The sequence below is a fragment of the Cyphellophora europaea genome (assembly GCF_000365145.1).
Source record: "Cyphellophora europaea CBS 101466 unplaced genomic scaffold supercont1.7, whole genome shotgun sequence".
Lineage (NCBI taxonomy): Eukaryota > Fungi > Ascomycota > Eurotiomycetes > Chaetothyriales > Cyphellophoraceae > Cyphellophora > Cyphellophora europaea.
The window spans coordinates 1-27480 of record NW_008481813.1 but is presented as its reverse complement, the minus strand read 5'-3'; the positions used below and the strand labels follow the sequence as shown (position 1 = coordinate 27480).

The 27480-nt window shown below is 52.6% G+C and overlaps 2 protein-coding genes across 2 annotated transcripts; one reads left to right on the top strand and one right to left on the bottom strand.

The window, feature by feature from the left end:
• Positions 1-1656: 1656 nt before the first annotated feature.
• Positions 1657-5613, bottom strand: HMPREF1541_07086 (uncharacterized protein; the record flags this gene model as incomplete). The annotated part of the gene is made up of 6 exons (XM_008721411.1): positions 1657-2328; positions 2392-3234; positions 3304-3386; positions 3442-3966; positions 4043-5221; positions 5289-5613. The coding sequence occupies 6 exons, from the start codon at positions 5611-5613 to the stop codon at positions 1657-1659; spliced, it is 3627 nt and encodes a 1208-aa protein (XP_008719633.1).
• A 2436-nt stretch (positions 5614-8049) lies between these two features.
• Positions 8050-27473, top strand: HMPREF1541_07085 (uncharacterized protein; the record flags this gene model as incomplete). Its single annotated transcript, XM_008721410.1, has 1 exon — positions 8050-27473. A coding segment is annotated over one exon (19422 nt), but the record flags the coding sequence as incomplete, so codon positions are not given.
• Positions 27474-27480: the final 7 nt, after the last annotated feature.

Here is a 27480-nt window from a genome sequence, read left to right as displayed (position 1 = left end):
GACAAGGTCAGAGGACCTGTAGATAGTTTGTGGACAGCCAGTGGACTAGCTAAGAGATACCCTCGTGACCAGAAGCATCCAGACTCTTTTCTCAACAACGTATTGTTGTACAGTAGCTACTAATCCCACACGTCTCGAATGCCAACTAACCACCCCCCGCCCTTGGGCGGAATTGACAGCGGACTTGGGACCTAAAGGGGTGCTAGCAGGGATATTTGCGAGACCAAGGAACATGTTTGTGGGACTTCCGGAATATTGTGACGGTTTTTCGACCGCCCTATCGTAGAGCCAATCCCATTTCTGTGGCAACTCACCGTCGTTCTTCTGGCACTATGGAATGGTGGGATAGTGGGACTGTGGGACTGTGGGACTGTGGGACTGTGGGACAAGTACCGTTTGGAAAGGCTTACCTAAAACCCTCGAAAGTTCACCTACACAGCTAGTTCGCCGCGGATCACCCGGTGATGCGCTCACCTGACCTGCCGTAGGGGCGCCCGGATCACCCGGTAATCCAGCTAATTTCGTGCGTCACCTCGCGGGGGACAGGTGTAAACCCTGGCTTCTGTTACGGACCGCAACCGCAACCCGGCCGAGGCCAACGGTCACGAGGGCGCTAGGACCCAAGGGGAAGGTTAACCGGAGGAGGAACGCACCCCAGGCACCGCGACTCCCTAGGGACAGCCAAAGGCTAAATCACGTGACCAGGCTCCTGGTGCTCCCTTGCTCTGAACAGAGCAAGCAGAGCATCACCTCCTCTTCAATCACAGTCAGATTTTGGGCGGCGGGTTGAGAGTTGGCTTTTGGAGCTCGCCCGTTCAATCGGGCCCGCATGGTCGTTTCAGGGACGTGGTAGAGCTTTGCAGCTGCACGACAGCTTAAACTTTTAGAAGATAAAACGGCTTGCATAGCAAGAATAATTCTTGCTTCAGATGTATGAGTTTGCATCCTTTGGTGTGTAGTGAACGCGTAGGAAAGAAGGTGGGTGGTGGGAAAGTGGAGAAGTGCGCCGCTCGCTGATATGCGCCGCTTACTGATGATCTACGTTATTAATATAGTAGTTATAGTAATCCCTACTATAAGCCCCAATGCTCAGGCAATGTTTCCGGACTTCACAACAGCGGGTGGAGCGGTGACATGGGGCATTGAATCGGCGAACCTAGTCTTACGAACGTCGCAACTGTATCATCGTCAACTATTACGGAATGAGCTGTGCCGATTTCGCCTTTATCCTCTATATCTTCGACTTTTGCAACAGGAACCCAGCCTCCCACCTGTCCTAAGCCGCAAAGACCTGCTGAACCTCGGCCGCAAAACCCTGACTCTGTTTCATCTTGGCCAACTACTCGCCGATCGATTACGCAACTGGCAATCAACACGAAGGTGGCGACAGCGAGCATACAAGAGCGCCATCAGCCTCGCGTATCGCCTTTTATACAGCAGGATAGCGCTTTTTCTGGTTGACCACCGGCAAAGCTGCTCGCCAACAATAAGAGAAGCAGCAAGTGGGCAACGAGGCCAGCAACCACCAGAGCCGGACGCATCCTTATCTCTCTCCTCTCAGATGACGACAACGGAAACGAATACTAACAATTTAGGCCCTTTTAAAAGATCCCGGTACCATAGCATTAGTACTCTGATCTCACCCAGTCCGCTCGCTTACTTCGTCACCTCATTATTGTCCAACGCCTGCGTCAGACACATCTCGTAATACTGTCCTCTCCGACGCTGGAGCTCCTCGTGTGTTCCGTGTTCCACTATCTTCCCATCCGCGAAGACATAGATCGTTTCAGCATAACGAATCGTACTAAGCCTGTGTGCAATAGCGACAGTCGTCCGAGTCGCAGCCGCCTTCTCCAATGCCTCCTGGACCACCCTCTCACTCTGTGTATCCAGAGCAGAGGTGGCTTCGTCCAGAAGTAGCAATCGTGGCCGGCGGATCAAAGCTCGGGCAATGGCAATCCGTTGTCTCTGCCCACCCGAGAACTGGAGGCCTTTGGAACCGCAGGGAGTATCCAGTCCTTCTGGCAAAGACTGGATGAAGGCGGCTGCATTCGCCTGGCGACAAGCACCGAGGATATCCTCGGTTGATGGCTCGTAAGTGACGCCGAGAGCGATGTTGTCGCGGACAGAGCCATCATAAAGTGTAGGTTCTTGTTGAACCAAGGATATTTGATCGCGGTAGAGACGTGGCGAAAATTTTCTGATGTCAGTGGACCCGTACGTAATTCGCCCTGCGATTGGATCGTAGAAGCGTTCAAGTAGGGCGATAAGAGTGCTTTTGCCACATCCTGAGGCGCCGACACAAGCTACGTGAGAGCCAGACGGAATCTACATAGAAGGAGCAGTGTTAGTTTGGACAACTTTAGTAGTGACGAGAATGAATCCACGTACTTTCATGCCTATACCGTCGAGAACACGCGCTGCACCTCGTTGCTTGTATCGAAATTCGATATCTTCAACGGACAGCGAACCATCGCCTGTAGGTCCGACGTCTTTATTCTCTTCGTTTTCGCAGATCTTAGCCTCAAGTGTTCGTAGCCACAAGATCCAGTTCGATCCCCACTGGGACCTGACAGCTGAAGTGGCATAAGCGAAGATCTGGCCTGCGGCTTGACCTCCGAAGAGGACTGACAGGAAGACAGTGAAGTACTGCGTCACGCTATATTCTCCAGTCGCTAATAAGCGAGAGCCATACCAGAATGCGAGTGCCATGAGCAAGAACTCCAGTGACTGGGAGAGCGAGTAGCCCAATGAGGTAAGTGTGATCGTCGAGAGGGAAGACTTCGCAATGCGGTCCAGCGTGACGCGATATTCGTTATAGATTGGCTCTTCAAGGCTCAAAGAAGCCAGCGTTCGAATAGATGTGACTGCTTCCGTTGCGAGCGCGGCCGTATCTGCAAACCGCTCGTTCGTCTCAAGTTCAAACTTGGCCTCGAGTTTTGTGCGTGCGTATCCACATCCTATAAGAATGGGAAGGCCCGCCGCGACGACAACCAGGCCCAGTTTCCATCCAAAAGAAATCGCCAAGGTACTGGACGCCACAATGTTGATAGAGCAGATCAGGAGGAGAAACAGCGTGATAGACAGCATTTCGTTAATGGAGTCTGGGACCAGGGAAAGCTTCGACGCCAGTGCTCCAGAAGTGTTCTGGGGGATATCAAAAAACTCTTGGTCAAGGCTCAACAGGCGACGGAAGATCTCCAGGCGATATCGATGTACAACGACCTGGCCGACCTGAAGGATTTATCAGCACCAATTCGACAAGAATGATTAGTGTCAGTGAAAGTGAAGGGAAACTCGTACGTGATTTCCCACCCAGCCAATGATGGCGTAGGAACACATATTGATGATGGCGAAGATGAAGAATATCATTGCAAGGAAATCGGCTAAAGTAGTGTGTTAGCCATGCAGGAATATGTGAGAGGGCACGTTTCTGCATACCTTTCTGCTTGGCTTCAGAGCCAGTCAATGTGTATACGTCAATGAGCCTTGCAAACAGGACTGCTTGAGCAGGGTACAAACCCCCACCAACGAAACATGTCAAGAACAGTAAGATCAGGTATAATTTCAGACCTCCCTGCTCTCGGAGCATCACAACTAGGCAACGAACTAGCGAGTAGTTCAAGGTGCCAGTTGTCTGGTGAGGATCAGTTTGCTCAGTATCCTCAGAAAGTCTAGAGAGCTCCAACTTTTCATGGCGTACGCTAGTTGGCTCTGCAGGGGTTTCAATCTCTTCAGGTGTCGCATCGGTGTCGCCAAGTTTCTGGCTGTTAATTAGGGCAGCGAAGAAGCCTCCCTTTTCAAGGAGTTCGGCATACGTGCCTTGTTCAGCTACCTGGCCTTCCGAGAGAACCACAATGTTGTCCGCAGCCTGAATGGTAGACAGCTTGTGAGCGATAACAAGTGTTGTGCGGTCTCTGGACACCTTGTTTAGGGCGTCTTGGACAATGTGCTCTGATCTTGTGTCTGTGCGAAACTTTGTCAACGAGAACAAATTGAGAGGGGGGTCATGCCCAGTGTGATATGGGTTTGGGGGTCTTACCAAGAGCACTGGTAGCCTCATCGAGCAGCAAAACCCTGGGGTTGGATATGATACTACGGGCAATAACCAGACGTTGTTTTTGGCCTCCGCTGAGCATTCCACCGCGTTCACCGACTTCCGTGTCGTAGCCATTGGGGAGGTTCTCCACAAAGTCATGTGCGTTGGCCAGTTTGCAAGCTGTCTTGACCAATTCAAGTTGCTCATGCCGCGGCAGCGCGACTTGCTCGTCTACAAGTCCCTTGGTTACGTTTTCGAACACTGTGCCTCGAAAGAGAACGGGCTCCTGCTGGACCAGCCGAATCTTACCGCGCAACCACTTCATGTTGTAGTCGGAAATGTCTCGACCATCCAGCAGAATCTCACCGGCATTAGGTTCATACCATCGCTCGAGTAGGCCGACGACGGTCGACTTGCCACAGCCGCTTGCTCCGACTAAACCAGTGGTTTTTCCGTTGGGAATCGCCAGATTCAGACCATTCAAGACTTTGACCGATGATCGTGTGGGGTACGCAAATGACACATTGCGAATCTCGATGTCACCTTTGCAGGTTGAAGGCCGGTCTCCATCTGGTGAGAGTGGATCGAGCTGCGACTTTTTGTCGATGACTGAGAACAGTTCGGTAGCTGCGGCAGAAGCATTGGCGATATGAATGAGTTGTGGGGCAATGGATGACATTGCGGTAGATCCCAAGCTAACTGACAGGGCGACAGTCAGCACCCTCCCAACACCGTCAATCTCACCAGCCTGATACATGCGAAAGCCTTGCCAAAAAGCAAGTGCAGTCCCGCCAAATATGCAGAAGTGAAAGATGCCGTTTCCCCCGGCGGTGTTTAGGCGCTTCGATTTCGCGCGCTCGTGACCCAGAGTGAGGTACTTATCGTAGGTCCTGAGGAGTTTCTCATGGCCCCAGAATGAATGGACCGTCTTGATAGAGCTCAAAGCCTCTTGGGCTACAGCCGCAGCTTGTGAGTGTAGTCTCACAATCGGCGTTTCGATTTTGGTGTCAATGGCAATGCTGATAGTCATTGTAAGAATGATAGGAATGAGTATACTCATGGTGATCAAGGCTAGTTTCCATTGAATCACCACCGCGACAACAAACGCAGATACAAATAGTGAAATAGCTTGTAGTAGAATGACCAATTTTTCGGCTATGCCCAGGTTGATTCGAGTGCCATCTGCTACTCGTCAGCCTTTTCTCTAAGCTGAGAACCACAGTCAGCCGTGCTCAAGATTTGGACTTACTTGTAGTGACCTGAGCTGAAATGGAGCCGATCGAGCGATCAAAATGTGCCACCTCTTGCCTGAGGACGCTTCTCATGAATTTCAGCCGAATTGTACGAGTGACACGGATGGCGGCCACCGAGGCGGTCACCGTGGCAATGTACGAGATAACAAACCGGCCGATGAAGAGATAAATAAACCAGAGGACGAAACCATCGACATGGTTGCGGAACTCTGACGGACTGACCTCCCCGTCACCGCCAGTAAACTGCGTGAAGCGCGTTGCAAACTGCCCGAACACAATCGTCATCAACGGCAGGGCAGCACCTGAAGCCACCGCAGACATGACGGCGACAACATACAGAATAGCATCCCAAAACAGGCAGTAGGTATAGATGCGCTAGGGCTGATTGTCACTATTCTGCGATGTAACAATGGGAAGATTGCCATGTAAGTAGGCCACTCACAAAGTAGTTGCCCATGCCTCCTGTGTTTTGGGCCTGTTGCTCCTTGCCGCCCTCTTCGGAAACGGTCGCTATTGTCTCATTGCCGTTGTTCGTAGACGGTGGTTGTGACGCCTCGTGTCCAAGAGCTGCCGGGCGAGCTTGCTTTTCAGCACCATCTTCAATTCCTGGAGCGGAAGCTGCCGGCTCCTTTTCGGGAAAGGAACTGGCCATTTCAGACACTGGTGAAGTGGTCTAGAGGACACAATAGAAGGAGCGCGGCAGTTTGCTGCCGGAGGAAATACCTGTCTTGGTCCAGCTTTGAGTTAAGTTTCTGGCACACAAGTAGAATCCCTCGAATATTGAGTATCTGCGACTAAGGCACAGTTGAAGAGCAGAAGCAGATACTGTGCACCAATTCCGATCCCAGTCGCATTGACCGCAACGATAGAATCAGCTCAAGCATGGGCAGAAATAGCGAGCAGCCACCGCATTGACTCTCAGGTTTCTACGGAGTAGGATTAGGTGGATTCTGAACCTATATCGGCGAGTAGCGACAAAGGCACGCGCCCGCCAAGTCGAACTGTCCCATATCTGATTTTTTGGATGGAGCATCTGATAAAAATCTTCAAGCAGGGGTGGAGTGGGGTTCGAGTGTACAACAGACCATGGGCTGCGGGAATTGACCCGAGACATCTCGCTTGTGGGAGAAGGTGGCACTGGAACGGATGGCTCGGGCCATGGCAACTTTTACGCCCGTTGGTCTGTATTGCATCCAGAACACTCCACCAGAGAGGTACCATACATTATCACATCTCGGTTCTGGTATGTAAAACTGGTACACGCAGTATCAGTCTATCCGAACAGCTCGATACTGACTAGGCGTAATGTTCTTAATATCTAGTCCAAGGCCCCGGTAACACCCATTTCGACCGGCATAGAGAACTTACAGGTACGATACAGACCTTGGTCCATTATTTCAAGACTCATTCAAGAATTGGGACCAAGAACACGTTACCAACCTGCCAGAGATGTCATTTTCCCAGAGCAACGACTTATAATAATGCTCATATATATGATGCAAGAGTACACCGCGGTGTGATGATGAGAGCTGTCCGCCACATGGAAGTTCCTTGCTACCATTCTGGCATAAACCTTCGTGGGAGGACCACCGGTACCACATCAGGATATCCGTGCACATGACAAAGCGACTTTGCTAGCCTGGGTTCAGTTGGAACGTCGCCATAACGCTGATCATCCGAGCCAACTAGGAATTAAGATTGTTCTACTACCCTGGCTTCATCGAGCAAGTGCTCGAGCAAGTGCTGGACTGCGGGACTTCTTGCCAAATGAATCCTCCGAAAACGGAGCAGCTTTGACGTTCGCGAAAAAGTTTTGAGTTGGGCAGGTGCTAAGTGAAAAAGGAAGAAGCTCGCGACTGTGCATCATGCAGCTGCTAGCATTGGACCGCCCACGTACGAATACGTCGCAAACAGAAAGGTGTTAGAGGTTGCTTGCAAGTTTAAGCTATGGGGGTTAGGACCACTTTGTCCAAAAACATGTCTAACGTCGATCCCTTGTGCAGTAAGGTACTTGGCATTAATCAAAGTTATCTGATCCGACGATTGATAAGCTTGCGTAACCTAGTCTCTCGTATTTCATGTCAATCGTTCCGCGGTGGACACAAGTGTGGGTCCGAGTATCTGATAAATCATACCATTCGTTTTGGTAAGTTCGCCGGGTCAGCCTTTAACGATACATTATTTACTAGTGTATTTATCAATAGAAACCTGCATGTGTTGTAATGACGGACTGCTAGTCCCATCAAGGCATACTGGCATTTAGTGATGGCAAGACCTCCCTTGCAGATTGAGTACATTAATGGATCTGCGTTCTTGCGAGGACCGAACTTGTATCAAAACCTAGGCACACGTGCGTTTTGGGGGCCATGTCGCTGTACTGGTACGTGGGGAATTTTTTCACACGAGTGGACCTCAGCTCCTCCCCTTGGAATATCCGCAGCGAAACGTGAGCTACAGTCCAGCAATTCGTACCCACAATACAGCAGCACCTCGTGCACGGGTGTAGGCACACAGCGATATCGGCTGGATAACGTGGGTCTTGCGTGAATCAACGCTAATACCATGACTGCCAAAGTAGTCATGGACGCGGAATCGAAAAAAAGAGCAGGCCAGTGACTATACGTCACCAGCCTGCTGGCATTCGAAACCTGATCGTAGCAAAGCTGATATCCGTTTGACTACTTGTTTCTTTTCAAGTTCAGCTACGCCAGTAAGAGACTGGATTAACATAAGGTTGCACAGCCCTTAGCCTTCTAAATGTCTTCCCTTGGTCAGAAAGACCACATGGAGGCCGACAAGTGTGATGAGGAAGGGAACTCCAGCCCAGAACTTGGACCCAGATGCCATCACAAAGAACGACCGCTTAATGGCGGACATTACATTGATGGCGGGAATGTCGCCATTGATATCGAACAGGAACAAGAAAAGAAACGGAACACAGAAAGAATCGCCACCTCCGACCTTACCAAGATCTGGGAATGGAACGCAACCGTGCCAGAGTGTATTGATGAATGCGTCCATGATCTCCTTGTGGCCGTCTCCCGGCGACAGCCTGACTCGACGGCAATCAAAGCATGGGACGGCGAATTGGCATACAGTCAATTGGATGATCTTTCGTCTCAACTCGCGCGCCACCTGATCATGCTGGGAGTTGGGCCAGAGGTCGTGGTACCACTATGTTTTGAGAAATCTGTCTGGACACCTGTGGCAATGCTGGCGGTGATGAGAGCCGGAGGAGCATGCTTGACCCTCGATTTGTCCCTGCCCGAGGAACGGTTGAGAAGTATTGTCAGCCAAGTCCGGCCAAAAGTCTTCCTCTCGTCTCTTGATGGGAGACTGGTGGCATTGAATCTTGCACAAGATGGCGAAGGTCACGGCAATGCCGTTGTCATGACTGTCTCGGAGGGTGACATTGGCAGGTTGACAACAAGTCCGACTAACCCTTCCACAATATCAACGTCCGTAACACCACTCAATGCGCTATATCTTGTCTTCACGTCTGGCAGTACAGGGATCCCTAAAGGGGTAGTGATCACGCACAGTAACTTCGCCAGTGCCTTGCACCATCAGAAATCTTCAATCAATCTCAACGTCTCGTCACGAGTGCTCGATTTTGCGTCATACTCCTTCGACATGTCCTGGTACAACATCCTCCATACCTTGTACGCAGGTGCATGTCTGATCATACCAAACGAAAGTGAGCGCAAGTCGGGCCTGTCCTCCGTCATCAGGAATATGAGACCAGACTTTGCAAATCTCACGCCCACGGTCGCGAGTACGCTTGATGACGAAGCGTTAAAGATCTTGACAGCTATGGAAGTCGCGGGTGAGCCGTGTAACGACCAGCTTCTGGAGCGGCAGCAGAGGCTCAAGCCTGGACAGCAGTTTAGGAACGTGTACGGCCCATCTGAGTGCACAGCTGTGGCAACCGTGTCAGCCAATGTGCAGCACACTACACATATCGGCACTGGGGTAGGATCACGAACATGGGTAGTTAGAGCAGACGATCCTAGCCAGCTTGTACCTATCGGCAGTGTAGGAGAGCTGTGGATTGAAGGGCCACTTGTCGGCAGGGGATATTGGAACAATGAGGAACAGACTGCCGGCGCATTTGTACAAGATCCCCCTTGGCTGCTCTCCGGTGCTCCGGGATTTCGTGGACGAAAAGGAAGGCTCTATCGCACTGGTGATCTGGTGCGGTACGAGCAGGACGGAACTCTGACATACCAAGGCCGCAAGGATGAGCAAGTCAAGATTCGAGGACAAAGGCTGGAGCTGGGAGATGTGGAGCACCACGTCCAAAAGTTGTTGGGCCAATCACACCAAGGGAAAGTCCTACACGTTGTAGCGGCTGTGATTATCCCAAAGAACCACCGTGCGCCCTTACTGGTGGCATTCATTGGTCAGTCAGGAGCCAGAACGATGGACAAAGACCAGCTCAGAACCGAAGTCAAGCGGGTGACAAGCAACGCGGATGAAATGTTAGCAGAAGTGATGCCATCATACATGGTACCCACGGCGTATATCCCACTCTCATCATTACCCCTGACGGTAAGTGGGAAGACAGACAGGAGGAGAATCGCCGAATTGGGTTCATCTTTGACCATACACGATATCGTTGATTCGGGCATATCTTCAGACAATCGACGGATGCCATTGACAGCATCGGAAAAACGGTTGCAAAAACTTTGGTCGACAGTTCTGGGCGTGGACGAAACCAGGATCTCGGCAGATGATAGTTTCTTGCGCCTCGGTGGTGATTCGATCTCAGCTATGAAGTTAGTCACCTGCGCCAGGCAACAAGGCGTGTTGATCGCTGTCGCTCATGTCCTCAAGCACCCCCGACTTAGTGATATGGCAAGCGTCCTCGCAGACTCTCCAGAGGGGATCAATCATCATATCCCATCTCCTTTCAGTATGATCCGAAGTCCTGAGACTACACGCCGAGAAGCCGCATCTCGATGCGGCGTGCGAATCGAGTCGATCCGGGACATTTTCCCTTGCACGCCGCTCCAAGAGGGTCTGATGGCCATGACCTCACGACGGGAAGGACAGTACGTCGCGAAACTTGTCTTCAGCCTTGCGTCTCGAGTTGACGTTCCTCGCTTTCAGAATGCTTGGGACGAAATGGTAGCAGAAACCCAGATCCTGCAAACGCGAATTGTTGATGTCCCAGAAGATGGCCTCCTGCAGGTAGTAGTTGACACACCACAGGCGTGGGGTTATGGGACAGACCTCGATTCGTACCTGAAAGGAGAGGATAAGCACCCCATGGGCCTGGGGCTCGCATTAAACAAGCCAGGTCTGGTATCAGATTCCAAAAGGAATGAGCTGTGGTTTGTTCTGACCATCCATCATTCCTTATACGATGGCATGTCGTTGCCATTACTGCTGCAGAGTGTGCAGCAGCGATACGAGGGCTGCGAAGATCACAAGTTAATGCCACTGCAGAGTTTTGTCAAGCATCTGCGCTCTCAAGATAGGCCCTCCCTGGACGAGTTCTGGCGATCACAGCTCACCGACTCAAGAGCCGTCCCATTCCCGGAACTGCCGTCCCCAGGCTACGTTCCTCAGGCGAAAGCCATGGTTGAGAAGCAGGTAACCGATCTCCCATGGCCGAAAGACGACTATACTCCATCTACCTTGCTTAAGGCTGCATGGGCCCTGCTCCAGGCACGATATACCGACACACCTGAAGCAGTCTTTGGCACAGTTAGCACTGGTCGGCAAGCAGCTATGGTCGGGGTAGACCGCGTTGCAGGACCGACTATTGCCACCGTTCCCTTACGAATAGTGTGTGCGGGCGATAAAAGCGTGAAGCAACTGCTACAAGAGATTCAAGCGCAAGCCGTTGATATGATTGCTTATGAACAGGCCGGGTTGCATTTGATCCGACGGCTGAGCGAGGACGCTGAGCGGGGGTGTCGATTTCAGTCTCTGCTTGTCGTCCAGCCAGAGGAGCAAGGCCTGGTGGCCAACAGTAAAGAGGGACTCTGGGCCGCGGATACGAATCGTCGAGCACGTACAGGCACGACAGAATACGCGTCGTTCAACACATATGCTATCATGATTCTGTGCAACCTGTCAAAAGCCAATGTGCAGGTTGAAATGAGCTACGATGCGAGCGTTGTCCACCCAGCACAGGCAGAAAGAATCTTGGATCAGTTCGAGCACATTCTTCGGCAAATGGCAAATCCAACTCGCGCCGACTATCTCCTGAGAGAAATCAATGCCATGAACCAGTCGGACCTGAACAAAATCTGGACGTGGAACCATCAAACTCCGGCTTCTGTTGACTCATGCCTCCACGAGATGGTCATGTATAGTATCGAGCGATTCCCTGACTCCGTTGCCGTCTGTGCCTGGGATGGAGAGTTCACGTATGCCCAAATCGACCGTTTGTCGTCTAATCTCGCCCATCAGTTGACCGAGCGCGGGGTTGAAGCAGAAGTCATTGTTCCAATTTGCATGGAGAAGTCCAAGTGGACGGTGGTTGCCATTTTGGGAGTACTGCGCGCAGGGGTGGCTTTCACTCTGATGACGCCAACCATGCCCAAGGGCAGACGGGAGTCTGTCCTCGAGCTGACCGATCCTCGTTTCGTGTTAGGTACCACGAAAACCTCTGGTTTATTCCCGGCTCATGAGATGATCCACGTCGATGACAGCCTGTGGAACGACACAGAGACAAATGTCCCGGCTTCCAAGAACCACAAGGCCTTCGCCATGGCCACTCCATCATCCACAGCAGCAGTATATTTTACGTCTGGATCCACTGGTGTCCCCAAGGGGATCTCTCTCTCCCACCGTGCTGTCGTAACATCTGTCCACGCCGCGGCAACCAGAGTCGAGGCCGGTCCATCGACCCGTCTCTTTCAATTTGGTTCCTACCTTTTCGACCATAGTTTGTGGGACCATTTTATGGCCTTGAACTACGGTGGCTGTCTGTGCATTCCGTCTGAATATGAGCGGGATAATGAGACCAGCCAAGCCATCGTGCGATTTCGAGCCAACATGGTCCATTTGACGCCCTCAGTCGCGAATATGATTTCGGTCGAGACAGTCATTGCGACTCTCGAAACCCTAATCTTCTCTGGAGAAGCGCTACGTGAAACGGATGTTCTGAGGTGGAAAAACAGGAAAGTCAAGCTATGGAACTGGTACGGGCCAACCGAGTGCCCCGCCGGCACCTTGATAGAAGTGGTGCCTGGTAAGTGGAAAAATGGCATGATCGGGCGCGGCATGGCAAGTACTCCTTGGATCGTCGAAATTGAATCACCGGATAAGCTAGCACCGGTGGGTGCGGTAGGAGAGCTGGTTCTCGAAGGCCCAGCGGTCGCTAAGGGGTACTTGAAGAACCCGCAAGGAACGCAGGCCTCGTTCATTCAGGATCCGCCGTGGCTGCTTCGAGGCGACTCTGGCTCTGGCCGGCGTGAGCGATTGTACAAAACCGGAGATCTTGTCCGCTATAATCCAGACGGGATAGTCATCTACTTGGGACGAAAGGATGCCCAGGTGAAGATCCGTGGCCAAAGAGTCGAGTTGCCTGAGATTGAACACCATCTACGACAAGTTTTGCCGGATGGACATGGGACTGAGGTCGTAGCAGAGACCATAGTGCCTCGTGGTGGCAATACCCTGACACTTGTGGCTTACATTTGCACCGCTGAAGGCAAGGAACAATCCGAGAAGACGGCAGTGAGGCTTTACGACGAGGGCCCGGACAAATTGGCGAACATTCTACCATCATATATGATTCCATCTTTATATATTCCCGTCGACAAGATCCCGATGTCAGCATCAGGCAAGACTGACCGCAGGCGACTACGAGAGATTGGGTCTGCGCTTTCGTTGGAGGACCTGGCTTCGCTCCTTCCTCAGCGTGATCAGAAGAGCCGGACTCCAGAGACGGTGTGGGAGAGGAGAGTTCAAATGCTCTGGTCATCAATACTGCGAATCCCTACCGAGAGTATCAGTGCCGAGGACAGCTTCCTCTCGATCGGCGGAGATTCGATCGCCGCAATGCGGGTGGTGGGCGCGGCGCGAGATCAAGGACTGAGCATCTCGGTCACTGACTTGTTCCGTCACCCCAAGTTAAGTGATCTGGCCGAGTATCTGCATGGAGCGGCCGACACTGCTGCCGCTCTCGATGACACTGGGACGGTGGTGCCTTTTAGTCTTCTCAGAAAGAAAAGCAAGAAGGACGCCCGCAGTGAGGCCTCAAAGCTCTGCCAAATCGAAGTCTCGCAGGTACAAGACGTTTTTGCCTGTACGCCCCTTCAAGCTGGTTTACTTGCACTGACAGCTCAACGTGAAAAGGCTTATGTAGCGAGGTATGTGCTTCAACTGCGATCCAGTATTGAGCTCGACCGTTTCCAGGCCGCTTGGGAAAGGGTAGTGGCGGTGGCACCAATTCTCCGGACTCGAATTGTTGACATGGCAATTGAAGGCTTGGTTCAAGTCGTTGTTGACGAGAAGATCTCGTGGAAAGCGGCCACAGATGTAGAGAATTATCTCACTGCAGATGCCAGCAAAGCCATGGGACTGGGCTCACCTCTTGTGCGCTTCGCCATTGTTCGGAGGGAACAGGTCTACACCTTCGTATTAACCTTGCATCACGCGACCTTCGACGGGTGGTCTTTGTCGTTGTTATTCTCGATGGTGGAACAGGCATATCGAGCCCTACAGCCGCTGCAGCTACCACCCTCGTTTCAAGCCTTTGTCAGCTACGTCCTGAAGAATGACAGAAGCCATGCTGAACTGCTGTGGAAGGAACAGCTTGATGGCATCGAAGCACAGCCATTCCCAGCTCTGCCCACGTCGACATATAGGCCGAACGCGCAGTGTGAAGTTACCCACCGCTTCACCGGCGTCCAGTGGCCAACCAGACGCAATTTGACGATGTCTACGGTCGTGCGTGCGGCCCTAGCTCTTCTGATTGCGACATACACGGATTCTCCAGACGTGCTCTTCGGGGCAACCGTCACGGGCCGGCAGGCTCCAGTACCAGGGGTGGAGCGTATGACTGGCCCAACTCTTACGACAGTGCCAATAAGGGTAGTCATGGATCTCGGCGCCCAAAATGTCGACCAGTTTCTACTGCAGGTCCAGCAGCAGGCAGTCAATCTTGTGGCGATTGAGCACGTTGGCTTGCAGGCCATTCGACAAGTTAGTTCCTCTGCAGATCGGGCTTGTCATTTCCAGACACTCCTCATGGTCCAGCCCATGGTTGGGGACGGCTCAAAAGAGACGACTGAGACGTTGTTTGACGACCTATACGAGGACACGGGCGCTCTTTCAGCATTCAATTCGTACGCCATGTTGTTGTATTGTGACTTAGAGAGAGAAGGCTTGACCTTGAAGCTTAGTTTCGATGACGCCGTCGTATCTAAGCCTGAGGTGGAGAGAATCGCAGAACAGTTGGAGCACCTGGTACGACAGCTGTGCTCACCCGTCAATGCCAGCAAGAAGCTTACAGCTATTGACACAACGAGTCATAAGAATCTGGAAGACATCTGGGCGTGGAATACGCCTATCCCAGCATCATCAACTACGGCAAATTCCGTTCATGAGCTAATCAGTCACGTTGCTCGACAACAGCCTAATCGGCCCGCATTGAGCGGCTGGGATGGCGAGCTGACTTATGGCGAGCTGGAGATACTGTCGTCAAATCTTGCTCACCAGTTAGTCGGCACTTACAATGTCGGCCCTGAGGTGGTAGTACCAGTGTGCTTCGAGAAGAGTATCTGGACGGCGGTTGCTGTACTAGGCGTGATGAAAGCCGGGGGAGCATCCGTCACTCTCGATGTTGGCCAACCTGAAGAGCGTTTGCGAACGATAGTCACGCAAGTCAGCCCGCCCGTGATAATTGCGTCTTCTGACGCGATGGGGCTGGCGGTCCGTCTGAGCGGACACCGTGATCAAGTCGTTCTCGCCGATGGAGCGAACCTTGCAGAAATGAAGCAAAATCAGTCCTCAGCACTGCCTCAGGGACCTTCGTCGAGTGCTCTCTACGTCGTCTTCACAAGTGGTAGCACCGGAGCTCCGAAAGGCGTTATAATCACGCACGCGAATTTCCTTAATGCGATCGAGTTTCAGCGACCGTGGCTTGGTATTACGAGCATATCCCGCGTCCTAGACTTCACCTCGTACGCTTTTGATGTCTTCTGGCAAAACATCCTCATGGCTCTGACCGCTGGAGCCTGCTTTTGTACTCCTTCCTCGACACAGCGCATGGACGAGCTGAGTGACTTTATCATCCGCCACGAAGTCAACCATGCAGCCGTCACCCCTTCCATCGCTCGCGCCATCGACTTCTCTAGTGTTGGCGTCTTAAATACGACCGGAGAAAAGTTAACTCGCTCAGATATTCAGAGCCTCAAGGGAAAACCGGTCAAACTTCTAAATACATATGGCCCGGCGGAATGCACAGTCACTGCAACTGGGGCGAAGATATCCGCTTCTGGTTCTGGTCAGCCGTCGATTGGAAGAGGCCTGGGAGTGGTGCCGTGGATTGTCAGCACTAACTGGCCTGATCGCCTCGCCCCAATCGGGGCGATTGGGGAGTTGTACTTGGAAGGCCCACTGGTTGCCAGGGGCTATCTAAATGATGCTGCAAAGACGGCTGCTGCATTCCTAGATGACCCTCTCTGGCTTGTAAGCGGACCTTCTGGGCGACGAGGCAGAGTGTACAAGACCGGTGATTTGGTACGATACGCCAGTGATGGAAGTCTAACTTTCATCGGAAGAAACGATGGCCAGATCAAGATCCGTGGGCAGAGGGTCGAGCTGAGTGAGATCGAGCATCATGTTCAGTCTGTGCTGAGTGAAGAAGGAGCTCACAACGCTAAAGTAATTACCGACATTCTCATCCCAGCAGGCAGCAATCGGCAGATTCTAATGGCGTTCATCATGCTAGCCGGATTGTTTTCAGCGGAACAGGATCGAGAGGACGAAATCAAACGCTTAAGTTCGGATCTGAACGAGCGTTTAGCCGATCGAATTCCATCGTACATGATCCCCACAAAATATGTTCCCTTGGAATCCATTCCCATGACGGCAACAGGCAAGACAGATCGACGACGCCTGCGCGAACTGGTTTCGTCCATCGATCTTGGAGATGTTTTCACTGACCAGCAAAAACACGAGAATGTCAACCCTTCGAACAACGTGGAGCGGGAGTTGCGTGAAATATGGGCTGAGGTCCTCAATATTCCACCTGAATCTCTTTCTACAGATGTGGCGTTCACTCAGCTGGGAGGAGACTCCATTTCCGCTATGCAAGTCGTATCCCGCTCTCGAGCACGTAAGATTCTTGTCACCGTGGCTGACGTCCTCCGCGCTCAGACAATCCAGCGAGTGGCTGGGCGTGTACGTGTCGGAGAGTGTCTTCCCACTGCTCAAATGGAAACAGAAGAGGAGGCGCGGGCGGCTGATGAACGTGGATGGCCTCTGTCGCCCATTCAGCGGATCTATTTGGATGCTCACCCCCATGGGCCATATCAATTCAATCAGAGCTTCGTCTTCAAACTACAGCGCCTGGTGTCAACCCACGCCCTCCGTGAGGCCACCAAAGCGGTTGTGGAGAGACACTCGATGCTCCGCGCATGTTTCCGTCGCGCTGGCGACGGTACCTGGGTCCAATTTGTGCCTCAAAGCACGGTCCCAGATTCCATCTTTGTTGAACACCAAGTAAGTGAAATGGGGGCCGCCCTGCTTCTGATGCAGAATCGGCAAAGATCTCTTGATATTGAAACCGGCCCATTGTTCGCTGTCGACGTGTTTGCGATCGAAGGTGGCGACCGACAGCAGGTCATTTTGCTTAGTGCATCTCATCTTGTTATCGATTTGGTGTCATGGCGAGTGATCTGGCACGACCTGCAGCAGGCTTTGAGCAATGAACCGTTGATGGTACCGCCAATACCTTTCCGCATTTGGTGCCATGACCAAAGACGAACCGGCAAGGCTCTCCGGCCGTCGCAAGTTCTTCCTTTTACGCCCGAACGGCCGAGATTTGAATATTGGGGGATCGAGACTGGAGCGAACCAATTCAGACGCTATGACATCTTCAAGCAGTATCTCACGGCGGAAACCACTTCTGTCTTGCTTGGTAAGGCCAACGACAGTCTTGGGAGCTCGCCACTAGACATCTTGGTGGCGACACTGATCCGGAGCTTCACCGCAACTTTCCGTGATCGTAAGCCTCCACCGGTCTTCCTCGAAGGACATGGCCGTGAGGCGCCGGAAGGCTGGAAATATGACATCTCGGAGACGGTCGGATGGTTCACAACCATACACCCGCTTCAAATATGCGTGAAACGTGCACAAAGCCTGTACAACACTATTCGAGAGGTCAAAGACCTCCGAAAACTACTGCCGGACCTTGGAAGGTCATATCTTGCTTCTCAATATTACGGCGACGTCACTGCGGGCGAATCTTCTAGTCCCGGCGGAGAGATGGAGCTAACTTTCGACTATCAGGGCCAATTCCAACAATTGGAGAGTAAAGACTCACTCTTCCTCGCCCTCGATGAGATCCAGGTCCAACTTGAAGAGATAGCGCCAGACCACCAGATGATGAGTCTGATCGACGTTAGGACTGTTGTTGTTCGGGGCCAGATGGAGGTTCTGTTCTGCGTCAACCAAAGCCTGCGACAACAAGACAAGATCCGGGAATGGGCGCACCTTTATATCAACCAGATTGAAGAGGCTATTCGGACACTGGTGACTGCACCGCAGAAGTTCTCACGGGCTGACTTTCCACTTCTGCGCCAAATGTCGTATGAAGGGCTGGATCACCTACTAGAGCAGCAGTTGCCTGAAATTGGTATCTTGCCAGCTCAGGTCCAGGATGCATATCCTTGCACACCTCTCCAGGAGGGGATCTTGCTAAGTCGAAAGACTGGTGCTGCGACGTACGCAAACCATTGGATCTGGCTCTGTGAAGGTCCTCGCGCCATCTCAAGTGAAAGACTAATAAATGCCTGGCAAGCTACATTCATGCGGCATTCAGTTTTCTCAACCATCTTCGTCGACCACCCCGAGACTGGAGGGTTCATTCAGATCGTGCGCCGAGATGCAAAGCATGCCATTGGGCAACTTGACTCAGGGTCCACATCTCCTGCACACGCTCTACGCTCCTTCAACTGCCCACCATTCGGGGCAGGACAGCCAGAAGTCCGAGTTACGGTCGCTCAAGCCAATCATGGCGGTGAATTGGCCTGTAGACTGGACATCAGTCATGCTTTGACCGACGCCGCTTCCCTGAACGCCATCATCGAGTGCGTCAAAAGAGCATATCGCGGCTTGGAGTTGGCAGCTGCACCACAACTTCGCGATGCAATTGAATACCTCAATCGTACGCCACATTCGGAGAGACTGGCGTACTGGAGTCAGGTCCTTAAAGGGTTACGCACTTGTCGCTTTCCCACCGAAGAAGATCTCTGCGCCAATGAGGGGCCTGGGTACCAAACATTGCCTGTCCATGTCGCAGGCAACAGTCGAATCTACGACTTCTGTCGTGAGTATCGCATTACGCGTGCGACATTCCTGCAGGTCGTGTGGGCTTTGGTGCTGAGTCGGTTTGTTAATGTTGACGTTGATGAGAAACGGAGTGAGAAAGAGAAATGCGGAGATGTCTGCTTTGGGTTTCTTGCTTCCGGCCGAGACATGCCGATTGACGGAATCGACCGTTTGATTGGCCCGACCATCAACATGCTGGTCAGTCGGGTGTCGTTGGGGACTGCTAGTTCTCACGACTTGAGGACTGTTCTCAAAGCCACAGGTGAGCAAACCATTGAACATTTGGCTCACCAACACGTTTCACTTGCCGAGGTCCAACGTGCCGTGGGATCCGGACCCCTATTCAACTCAGCCATCACGGTACGTGAGGCAGATACGCATTATGATGACGTCGAGGATCACCAAGGAGAAAACCATCTACGAATGACCGATTTTTACGTCGAAGATGCCCAAGAATTCGACATTGGCCTTGGTGCGGGATTGGATGGCGCAGAAACGTCTCTCATGGTCGGCTGGAGGGCAGATCAAATCAGCTCGAGCACGGGCAAAGCGGTAGTCGAGACCGTACAATCCGCCATCGAGTATCTCCTGAATTACACTGGTAATCCGGTATCGGTAGGGGCAGAAAAAGAGGCGGAAAGCTTACAAGCGTGCTTCTTCCGCCACCTTGTTGGAGCGGATGAAGAGGCTGTCAACACGTTTTGGCGTACACAATTTGCTGGCCTGGAAGCTACGCCCTTCCCGGTGTTGCCTTCGGCTACTTATCGGCCAAGGCGAGAAGCTACTGCGGATATCATAATTACCTCTCAGCAAGGGTCCGATGTAAACTTGACGACGGAGCCAGCAATTCGTGCCGCCTGGGCATTTTTACAAGCACGTCACACCGCCACGGACGATGTCATATTCGGACTTGCATTGGGTGGTGGGGCGCTAGAAACAGACACCGCTCTAGTGGTGCCGGCCAGATTTGTGATGGATGGTGAGATGACCATCGCATCGCTCGAGAGTCGCGATCAGGAGCAGATGGAAGCGCTGGGCCGGTACAAACGCACTGGGTTGCTACACATTCGACGGACTAGCGAAGAGGCAAGGCGAGCTTGTCAGTTTCAGGCTGTGCTGGTTGTACAACGTGCCACAGCGACCACGGCAAACACAGCCAACAGAGCCGAGGAGATGCCTAATTTCCCTCTATCGGCTGAGAATAACGGATTGGAGCATTCCTCGAAAGAAAGTCTCGCTGACTACGCCCTCGTAATCGGCGTGGAATCCACTGCAAAATCGGTAAGAGTGACTGCCGACTATGATTCCTCCATCCTGCGCACAGAGCGTGTACAAAGGATGCTAGAGCAGTACGAGAATATCCTTCGCCAGATCGTAGCACCTGGCAGGTCACACATTGCACTTGAGAGAATTGAAGCTGCAAGCAAAAGCGATCTGGCTGACATCTGGCGCTGGAACCGCGACCTTCCTCTGCCGTCTCAAACAACGGTGCACGAAATGTTCTCAAAGGTTGCACAACAAAAGCCCAGCGCACAGGCCGTGTGTGCGTGGAATGGGAACTTGACATTTCAGCAGTTAGATGAGCCCTCCACCCGCCTCGCCCATCAGCTTGTACGACTTTGGGTTGACGGCGGTAACAACGGCAAAGGGCTGAGCCATCATGTCGGACTCTGCTTTGAAAAGTCGTTGTGGATGCCAGTCGCCTTGCTCGGCGTCATGAAGGCTGGGCTTACTGCGGTTCCGATGGACGTCTCTCAACCGGAGGAGAGATTGCGCGCAGTCGTTCGACAGGTTGACGCCCAGGTCATTATTTGCTCAACCAAAAACTCGGAGCTGTCAACGAGACTGCGTCACAAAAAGCACACTGCAATTGTTGCCATAGACGAAGCCTCCATCAGCAGTATACCCGCCAAGTCGGTGGATGCAAGGCTGCCATCAGTAGACCCTGCCACAGCAGTGGTCATTGTGTTCACATCCGGCAGTACCGGCGAGCCAAAGGGAATAACCATTTCTCACTCCAATCTTGCCACTGCCCTCGACTTGCATCGACAGCACATTGGGTTTACGCCCTCGTCCCGTGCTCTTGATTTCGCCTCATATGCCTTTGATGTATCGTGGTATGTCGCCTTTGGTGCCATGTGTGCGGGCGGCTGCGTCTGCGTTCCATCCGATTATGAGCGCAAGAACGACCTGGCTGGCGCCATCCTACGCATGCGAGTTACGTATGCGGCACTCACCCCTACCGTCGTCAAGACCCTCGATCATTCCGTGGTCAAGACGCTCGAAATTCTCTTGCTCGGTGGAGAAGCTGTCAGCGAGGCGCAGGCTGAGGAGCTCTCAGCCCTAACTAATGTGATCATTGCATATGGGCCTGCCGAGTGTACAGTCGGCGTAGCATTCGCATGGCGGAAACGAGGAGGGAGAAAAGATCAAGGCATTGGATATGGCGTCGGTGCCTGTCTGTGGGTAGTCGATGCCACTTCTTTTAATCGTCTCGTGGGCGTGGGTTGTGTTGGAGAGCTACTCATTGAGGGTCCTCTGGTAGGGGATTATTTGAACGATCCTGTCAAGTCTGCTTCAGCATTTATCGAAGACCCTCATTGGCTTATTCGAGGAGGCAGACGTGGTCGCTTGTACAAATCCGGAGATCTAGTCCGTCTAAATACGGATGGCACGCTCACGTTTGTCGGACGAAAGGATGGACAAGTGAAAATTAGAGGTCAGCGAGTCGAGCTAGGAGAGGTGGAACAGCAGATCTTGTCGCAGATGCACGGTGATAACGCAGTTGAAAGCGGCGACAAGGAAGGAGTTCATGTTGTGGCAGACCTCATCACCCCACACGAGATCAACCGCACAATTCTGGTGGCCTTTGTTACGCCTAAGGGAGCGGAGATGATGTCTTCAGCGAAGCTTGTCGAGATCGTTACGCTATTGGTCAATGATGTACACCCTCGCGTCGTCAGTGCGGCTCCGGTGTATATGGTGCCCCAGGGATACATCCCTCTCGCCAGACTGCCCACTGTAACCAGCGGTAAAGTCGACCGTCGACGATTGCGAGAGATCGGAAGGGGCCTACCACTGGCTCAATTGATAGATCCAGCCACATTGACGTCGGCACCTCGACAGCAACCCCCGTCAACTCTGGCCGAAAGACAGCTTCAGCAACTGTGGGCCTCTACTCTCGGAATCAACAGTGAGGAAATATACACCGACAGCAGTTTTCTTCGGCTGGGAGGCGATTCTGTTCTCGCTATGAGACTCGTGGCAGCAGCGCGCAAAAGAGGCGTCACGCTTACTGTTGCGGATATCTTTACCCATCCCACGCTGTTCGACCTAGCACAACTTGCTAAAGCTGGTGAAAGTATGAACGAAGACACAATAGAGCCGTTCTCACTACTCCGGCTTTCTGAAGAAGGGGTGAAACCTCAGCAGCGTGCGGCATTGCTCTGTGACGTTGACGTTGCAGCGATACAAGACGCCTATCCATGCACACCTCTTCAGGAAGGCTTGTTGGCCCTGACTGCTCAGAAGGGAGGAGACTATGTGGCGAAGAATAAGATTCAACTCCAGCATGGCGTTGATATTGAACGCTTCAAGCTGGCCTGGGAGGCGGTGACGGCGGCTACGCCCGTTCTCCGGACAAGAATTGTGGATATACCGGAACAGGGCCTGGTTCAGGTCATCGTCAACGAGACGGTCAAGTGGCGCGCAGCTGACAGTTTCAGCGAGACGATGGGACTCGGGACGCCGCTGAGCCACGTGGGAGTCACTTCGGAGAATGGGGAACGCTACTTCAGCTGGTCCGTCCATCATGCGCTGTATGATGGATTCTCGATTTCGCTGGTCTTGCAAGCTGTCCGACAAGCCTACGACGGTGCACAGCCCAGGCTCTCCCCTTTGCAACCTTTCATCCAATACACGATGGCCGCACAAAATGATGAGGCCCAGAACTTCTGGAAAAATCAATTCACTGATCTCGCCGCGCCACGATTCCCACTTCTTCCATCGGCACGCTATCGCCCCCGGGCTCAGGCACTCATCACGCACACGATCTCGGGATTGGGCAGGTCCCCATCCGGCTTCACCATGTCGACAGCAATCCGCGCAGCGTGGGCTATTCTCATTTCTCGATATACAGGCTCTCCTGACGCCGTCTTTGGTGCAATAGTCAACGGCCGACAAGCAGCTGTTCCCGGCATAGAGCGCATCCCTGGTCCCACGCTTGCGACGGTCCCAGTAAGAATTACCATCGACTACAGCCAACCATTGCAGCAACTCCTCAGGCAAGTCCAGCGACAAACAATAGAGATGGGTCCTTTCGAGCAAACAGGTCTGCAAAACATCCAGAAACTGAGCGCCGAAACGGAGGAGGCATGCCATTTTCAGTCGCTTCTCGTCGTTCAATCCGCCCATTCGGAAGCCACGGCAGTTGACACCATATTTGCCAGACCCAGTAACATGGATGATCTTGGGGCTGATATATTCGACGCCTTTGCAACATATGCCCTGACTCTGGCGTGTGAGTTTCAAGACCAGGACTTGCATCTTATATTGAGCATTGACCCCAACGTCGTGGAGGCCAGCCAAGCCAGTCGAATGGCCGAGCAGTTGGAACATATTCTCCGTCAGATTTGTGTGCCCACACACCAGAACGTCAATATCAGCCAAGTAAACTTGCTGAGTCCGACCGATTCAAGGGATATTGCGCATTGGAATGCAGGTGTGCCACCAACGACGCAGCGATGCGTACATGAAATGTTCGGAGACATAGTTCAGACGCGCCCACGTATGCAAGCTGTTGATGCTCACGACGGCCAGCTCACTTTCTCCGAACTAGACCGACTGGCTACTCGACTGGCGAACCAGCTGATCGATCTCGGCGTCAAGCCTGAGACTATCGTGCCTCTGCTGTTCGAAAAATCCAAATGGATGCCTGTTGCCACGCTCGGTGTCATGAAAGCTGGTGGCGTCTCGGTAGGACTCGACGTCAATCAGCCAGAGGATCGCCTTCGCAGCATCATAAGCCAAGTGAATCCGTCTGTTGTGCTGTTGTCTCGACAAAATGCCGATTTCACGGTTAGCTTGGACCCCCAAATCGTCAATGTCGTCGTGGACGCAGACCATCTCCAGGAGCTGACGGATGACCGGCATCGCAAGTCGACTGTCCAGCCACACAATTCTCTATATGTTGTCTTCACCTCTGGCAGTACAGGTAACCCCAAGGGCGTCGTTATTACACATTCCAACTTCGCCAGCCTGTGTGAATTGGAGTCTTCGAGGCTGAGTTTCGAGTCTACGACCCGTGCTCTAGACTTTGCCTCGTATGCCTTCGACACTTTCTGGGCCCTGAACTGGGCAATAATGTGCGTCGGGGGATGCGTCTGTGTACCTTCGGAGAGTCAACGACGTAACTTGGATGAACTATCGCAGTTCATCCGAGAGAAGCGTGTCACTTACCTGGCCTGCACACCCACGATGGCAAAAACATTGGACTCGTCTTTGCTACAGAGCCTAGAGTATGTAAATCTAGGCGGTGAGGCCGTGACCGAAGGACTGGTCAAGCGGATCTTAACTCTCACCCGTGTGGTGGTTGCGTATGGACCATCAGAATGCACGATCGGAGTTCTCTATGCGCAGAAGTATCTTGGTGAGAAGGGATTGGGATTTAGTGCTTCGGCGAACACATGGGTGGTCGATGTACTGTCCGACCAATTGGCGGGAGTGGGGTGTCTGGGCGAACTCTGGATTGAAGGACCTCTAGTTGGACAAGGTTATCTAAACAACAAGGAGAAGACAGCCAGCTTTTTCGTTGAAGATCCAGATTGGAGTCGGCGAGATAAGTGTGAGTTGCAGAGGGCAACGAATGGCCCTCAGGGGACAAGGCGAATATACAAAACAGGCGACCTGGTAAGATACAACGAAGATGGCAGCTTGATGTTTGTGGGTCGTAAAGACACGCAAGTTAAGATTAGGGGCCAGAGAGTGGAGCTTGGTGAAGTTGAGCATCACGTTCTTCAACAACTGGCCCACGACGAAGTGCAGGGAGAGGAGCTCGAGACAGACGCCATACACGTTGTTGCAGAGTTGGTGAGACCTCAAGGGGCCAAGAGTACCACTCTCGTCTGCTTTGTTGCCCAAAAAGCAGCCACCAAGACTGCGGACACAGAGGATGTGCTTCATTCAAAGTTTCAGAGTCTCACACGAAGAGCACACGGTCGCTTGTTGACTATAGTACCTTCGTACATGGTACCGAGTGCGTATGTGCCTCTGGCCAGTATTCCGATCACCACGACAGGCAAAGCAGACCGCAGAAGGCTGCGGCAGATGGCCGAAAAACTTAGCATGGACCAATTGATCGACCCGTCCAGAACATCTACCGGGCCACGGAGGATGCCTTCAACATGGAAAGAAAAGCAGTTGAGCCGCCTGTGGTCATCCACACTCGATATTGACCCATCCACCATTTCCCCAGAGGACAGTTTCTTCGGGCTTGGAGGTGACTCGATCCAAGCTATGCGGCTGGTGGCTGCCATGCAGCGCTGCGGCCTTTTGCTAAGTGTCATGAACATCTTCCAGAACCCGACGCTCGAGGCCATGGCGAATGTTCTTAAGGTAGAAGAGGGAAACAGCGTCACTATCGAACCCTTCTCTCTTCTCGAAGGTCCTTGTGATGTCAATTTGATTCGCCATCAAGCAGCAACGCTTTGTGACGTTCAAGAATCAGCTGTTGAAGATATCTACCCTTGCACTCCAATTCAGGAGGGCTTGTTGGCGATTTCAGCGAGAAAGTCGGGCGACTATTGCGCTCACCATGTGCTTCCACTGGAACCAAATGTGGACCCTGACAGGTTTCAACGGGCATGGGAGATGGTTGTGGCAGCCACACCAATATTGAAGACCCGGGTCGTCGACCTCCCCAACCGTGGACTGGTTCAAGTAGTCGTGCAGGATGAAACACCTTGGCTCTCTCCCGAAGTAGTGGGGCGCAGCATTGCCAGCATCCTTGGGAATCGACTTAGTGAGGTCGGTCTGCAGAACTCTGAAGGTACAACGACATTTGTGTGGTCTATCCACCATGCTTTGTACGATGCCTGGACACTCGATCTCGTGCTGAACTCGGTCCGCCAAGCTTATTGGAACAACTCACCATCCAAGCTCGTGCCTTTCGCACCTTTTATCCAGCATACACTTGCTTTACCGACCGAAGTTGCCCAAGACTACTGGAGGAAACAGTTTGCAGATTTGAACGCACCGCAATTTCCAGTGTTACCATCCGTTGAGCATCAGCCACGTGCTGGCCAGGTTTTGGAATTGACGATCAGGGGCTTTGGAAGAGGGCATCTGGGTGGTTTTACAACATCATCGGCCCTCCGAGCAGCATGGGGATTACTTCTTATGGAACTTACCAATGCATCCGAAGCAGTATTTGGTGTTGTTGTCTCGGGAAGGCAGGCTGAAGTGCGAACACTTGATCAACTGGCTGGACCCACCATCGCCACGGTACCAATTCGTATCAAAGTCGACAAGAAGCAGGAGTTCAGCGTCGAGCGACTCCTAGAACAAGTACAGAGCCAGGGCCTTGAGATGGCTCAGTATGAACAGACCGGCCTTCAGAATATTCAACGTGTGAGCCCCGAGGCAGGGGAGGCATGTCGATTCCAGTCGCTGCTTGTCGTTCAGCCGCCTGCACGAAAGGCGGGCTCAGATACAGAGCCCGACGACCGAAATATCTTCTCACCTCACCCTACATCTGAAAAAAGGGAAAATGACAAATCCGACGCACTCGGCGCGTTCAGCAATTACGCCTTGACCGTAGTCTGCGAACAGCACACCGACGATCTGAGACTAATGCTTGGTATCGACTCTAAAGTCGTCTCGATCGAGCAGGCGAAGCGCATGATAACCCAATTAGAACACTATGTGCGACAACTTTGTGATTCGAAGAACTTGCAAACCAATCTCCACCGGATCGATTGGATCAGTTCCAGTGATCTGAAGGATATCTGGGGTTGGAATGCGCACTGTCCTGATCCAGTCGACAGGTGCGTGCATGATTTACTGGCCGACACGATCGGTCGTCAACCCAATGCCCCAGCTTTACAAACGCGGGATGAGACTTTGACCTACCATGAACTGGACGACCTCTCGACCCGATTGGCGCATAACCTTATTGGACAGGGGGTGGGCCCTGAGGTGATTGTCCCGCTCTGCTTCGAGAAATCGATATGCATGCCAATCGCGATGCTGGCGGTCATGAAAGCAGGTGGAACAGTGACAGGATTGGATGTAACACAGCCTGAGGAGCGACTGCGGACCATTCTCGATCGTGTGGCTCCAGTTGTGGTCCTCTCTTCAAGAAACAGCCATGAGCTCGCCCACCGCATCAGACCTACGACGATTGCGGAGAGAAGATCCATCCAGGTCATATCGATCGACACTGAGTTCGTTCGTGCGATGCCCGCCACCGATCGAGAAACCCTGCCCCAAGTGCCTCCTTCCACTCCATTGTACCTCGTCTTCACATCCGGTACCACTGGAGAACCTAAGGGCGTGATCGTATCGCATTCCAACTTTGCCAGCGAACTCGAATGGCAGACCTTAGGGTTTGGGTTAGGGTTAGGGTTAGGGTTAGGGTTAGGGTTAGGGTTAGGGTTAGGGTTAGGGTTAGGG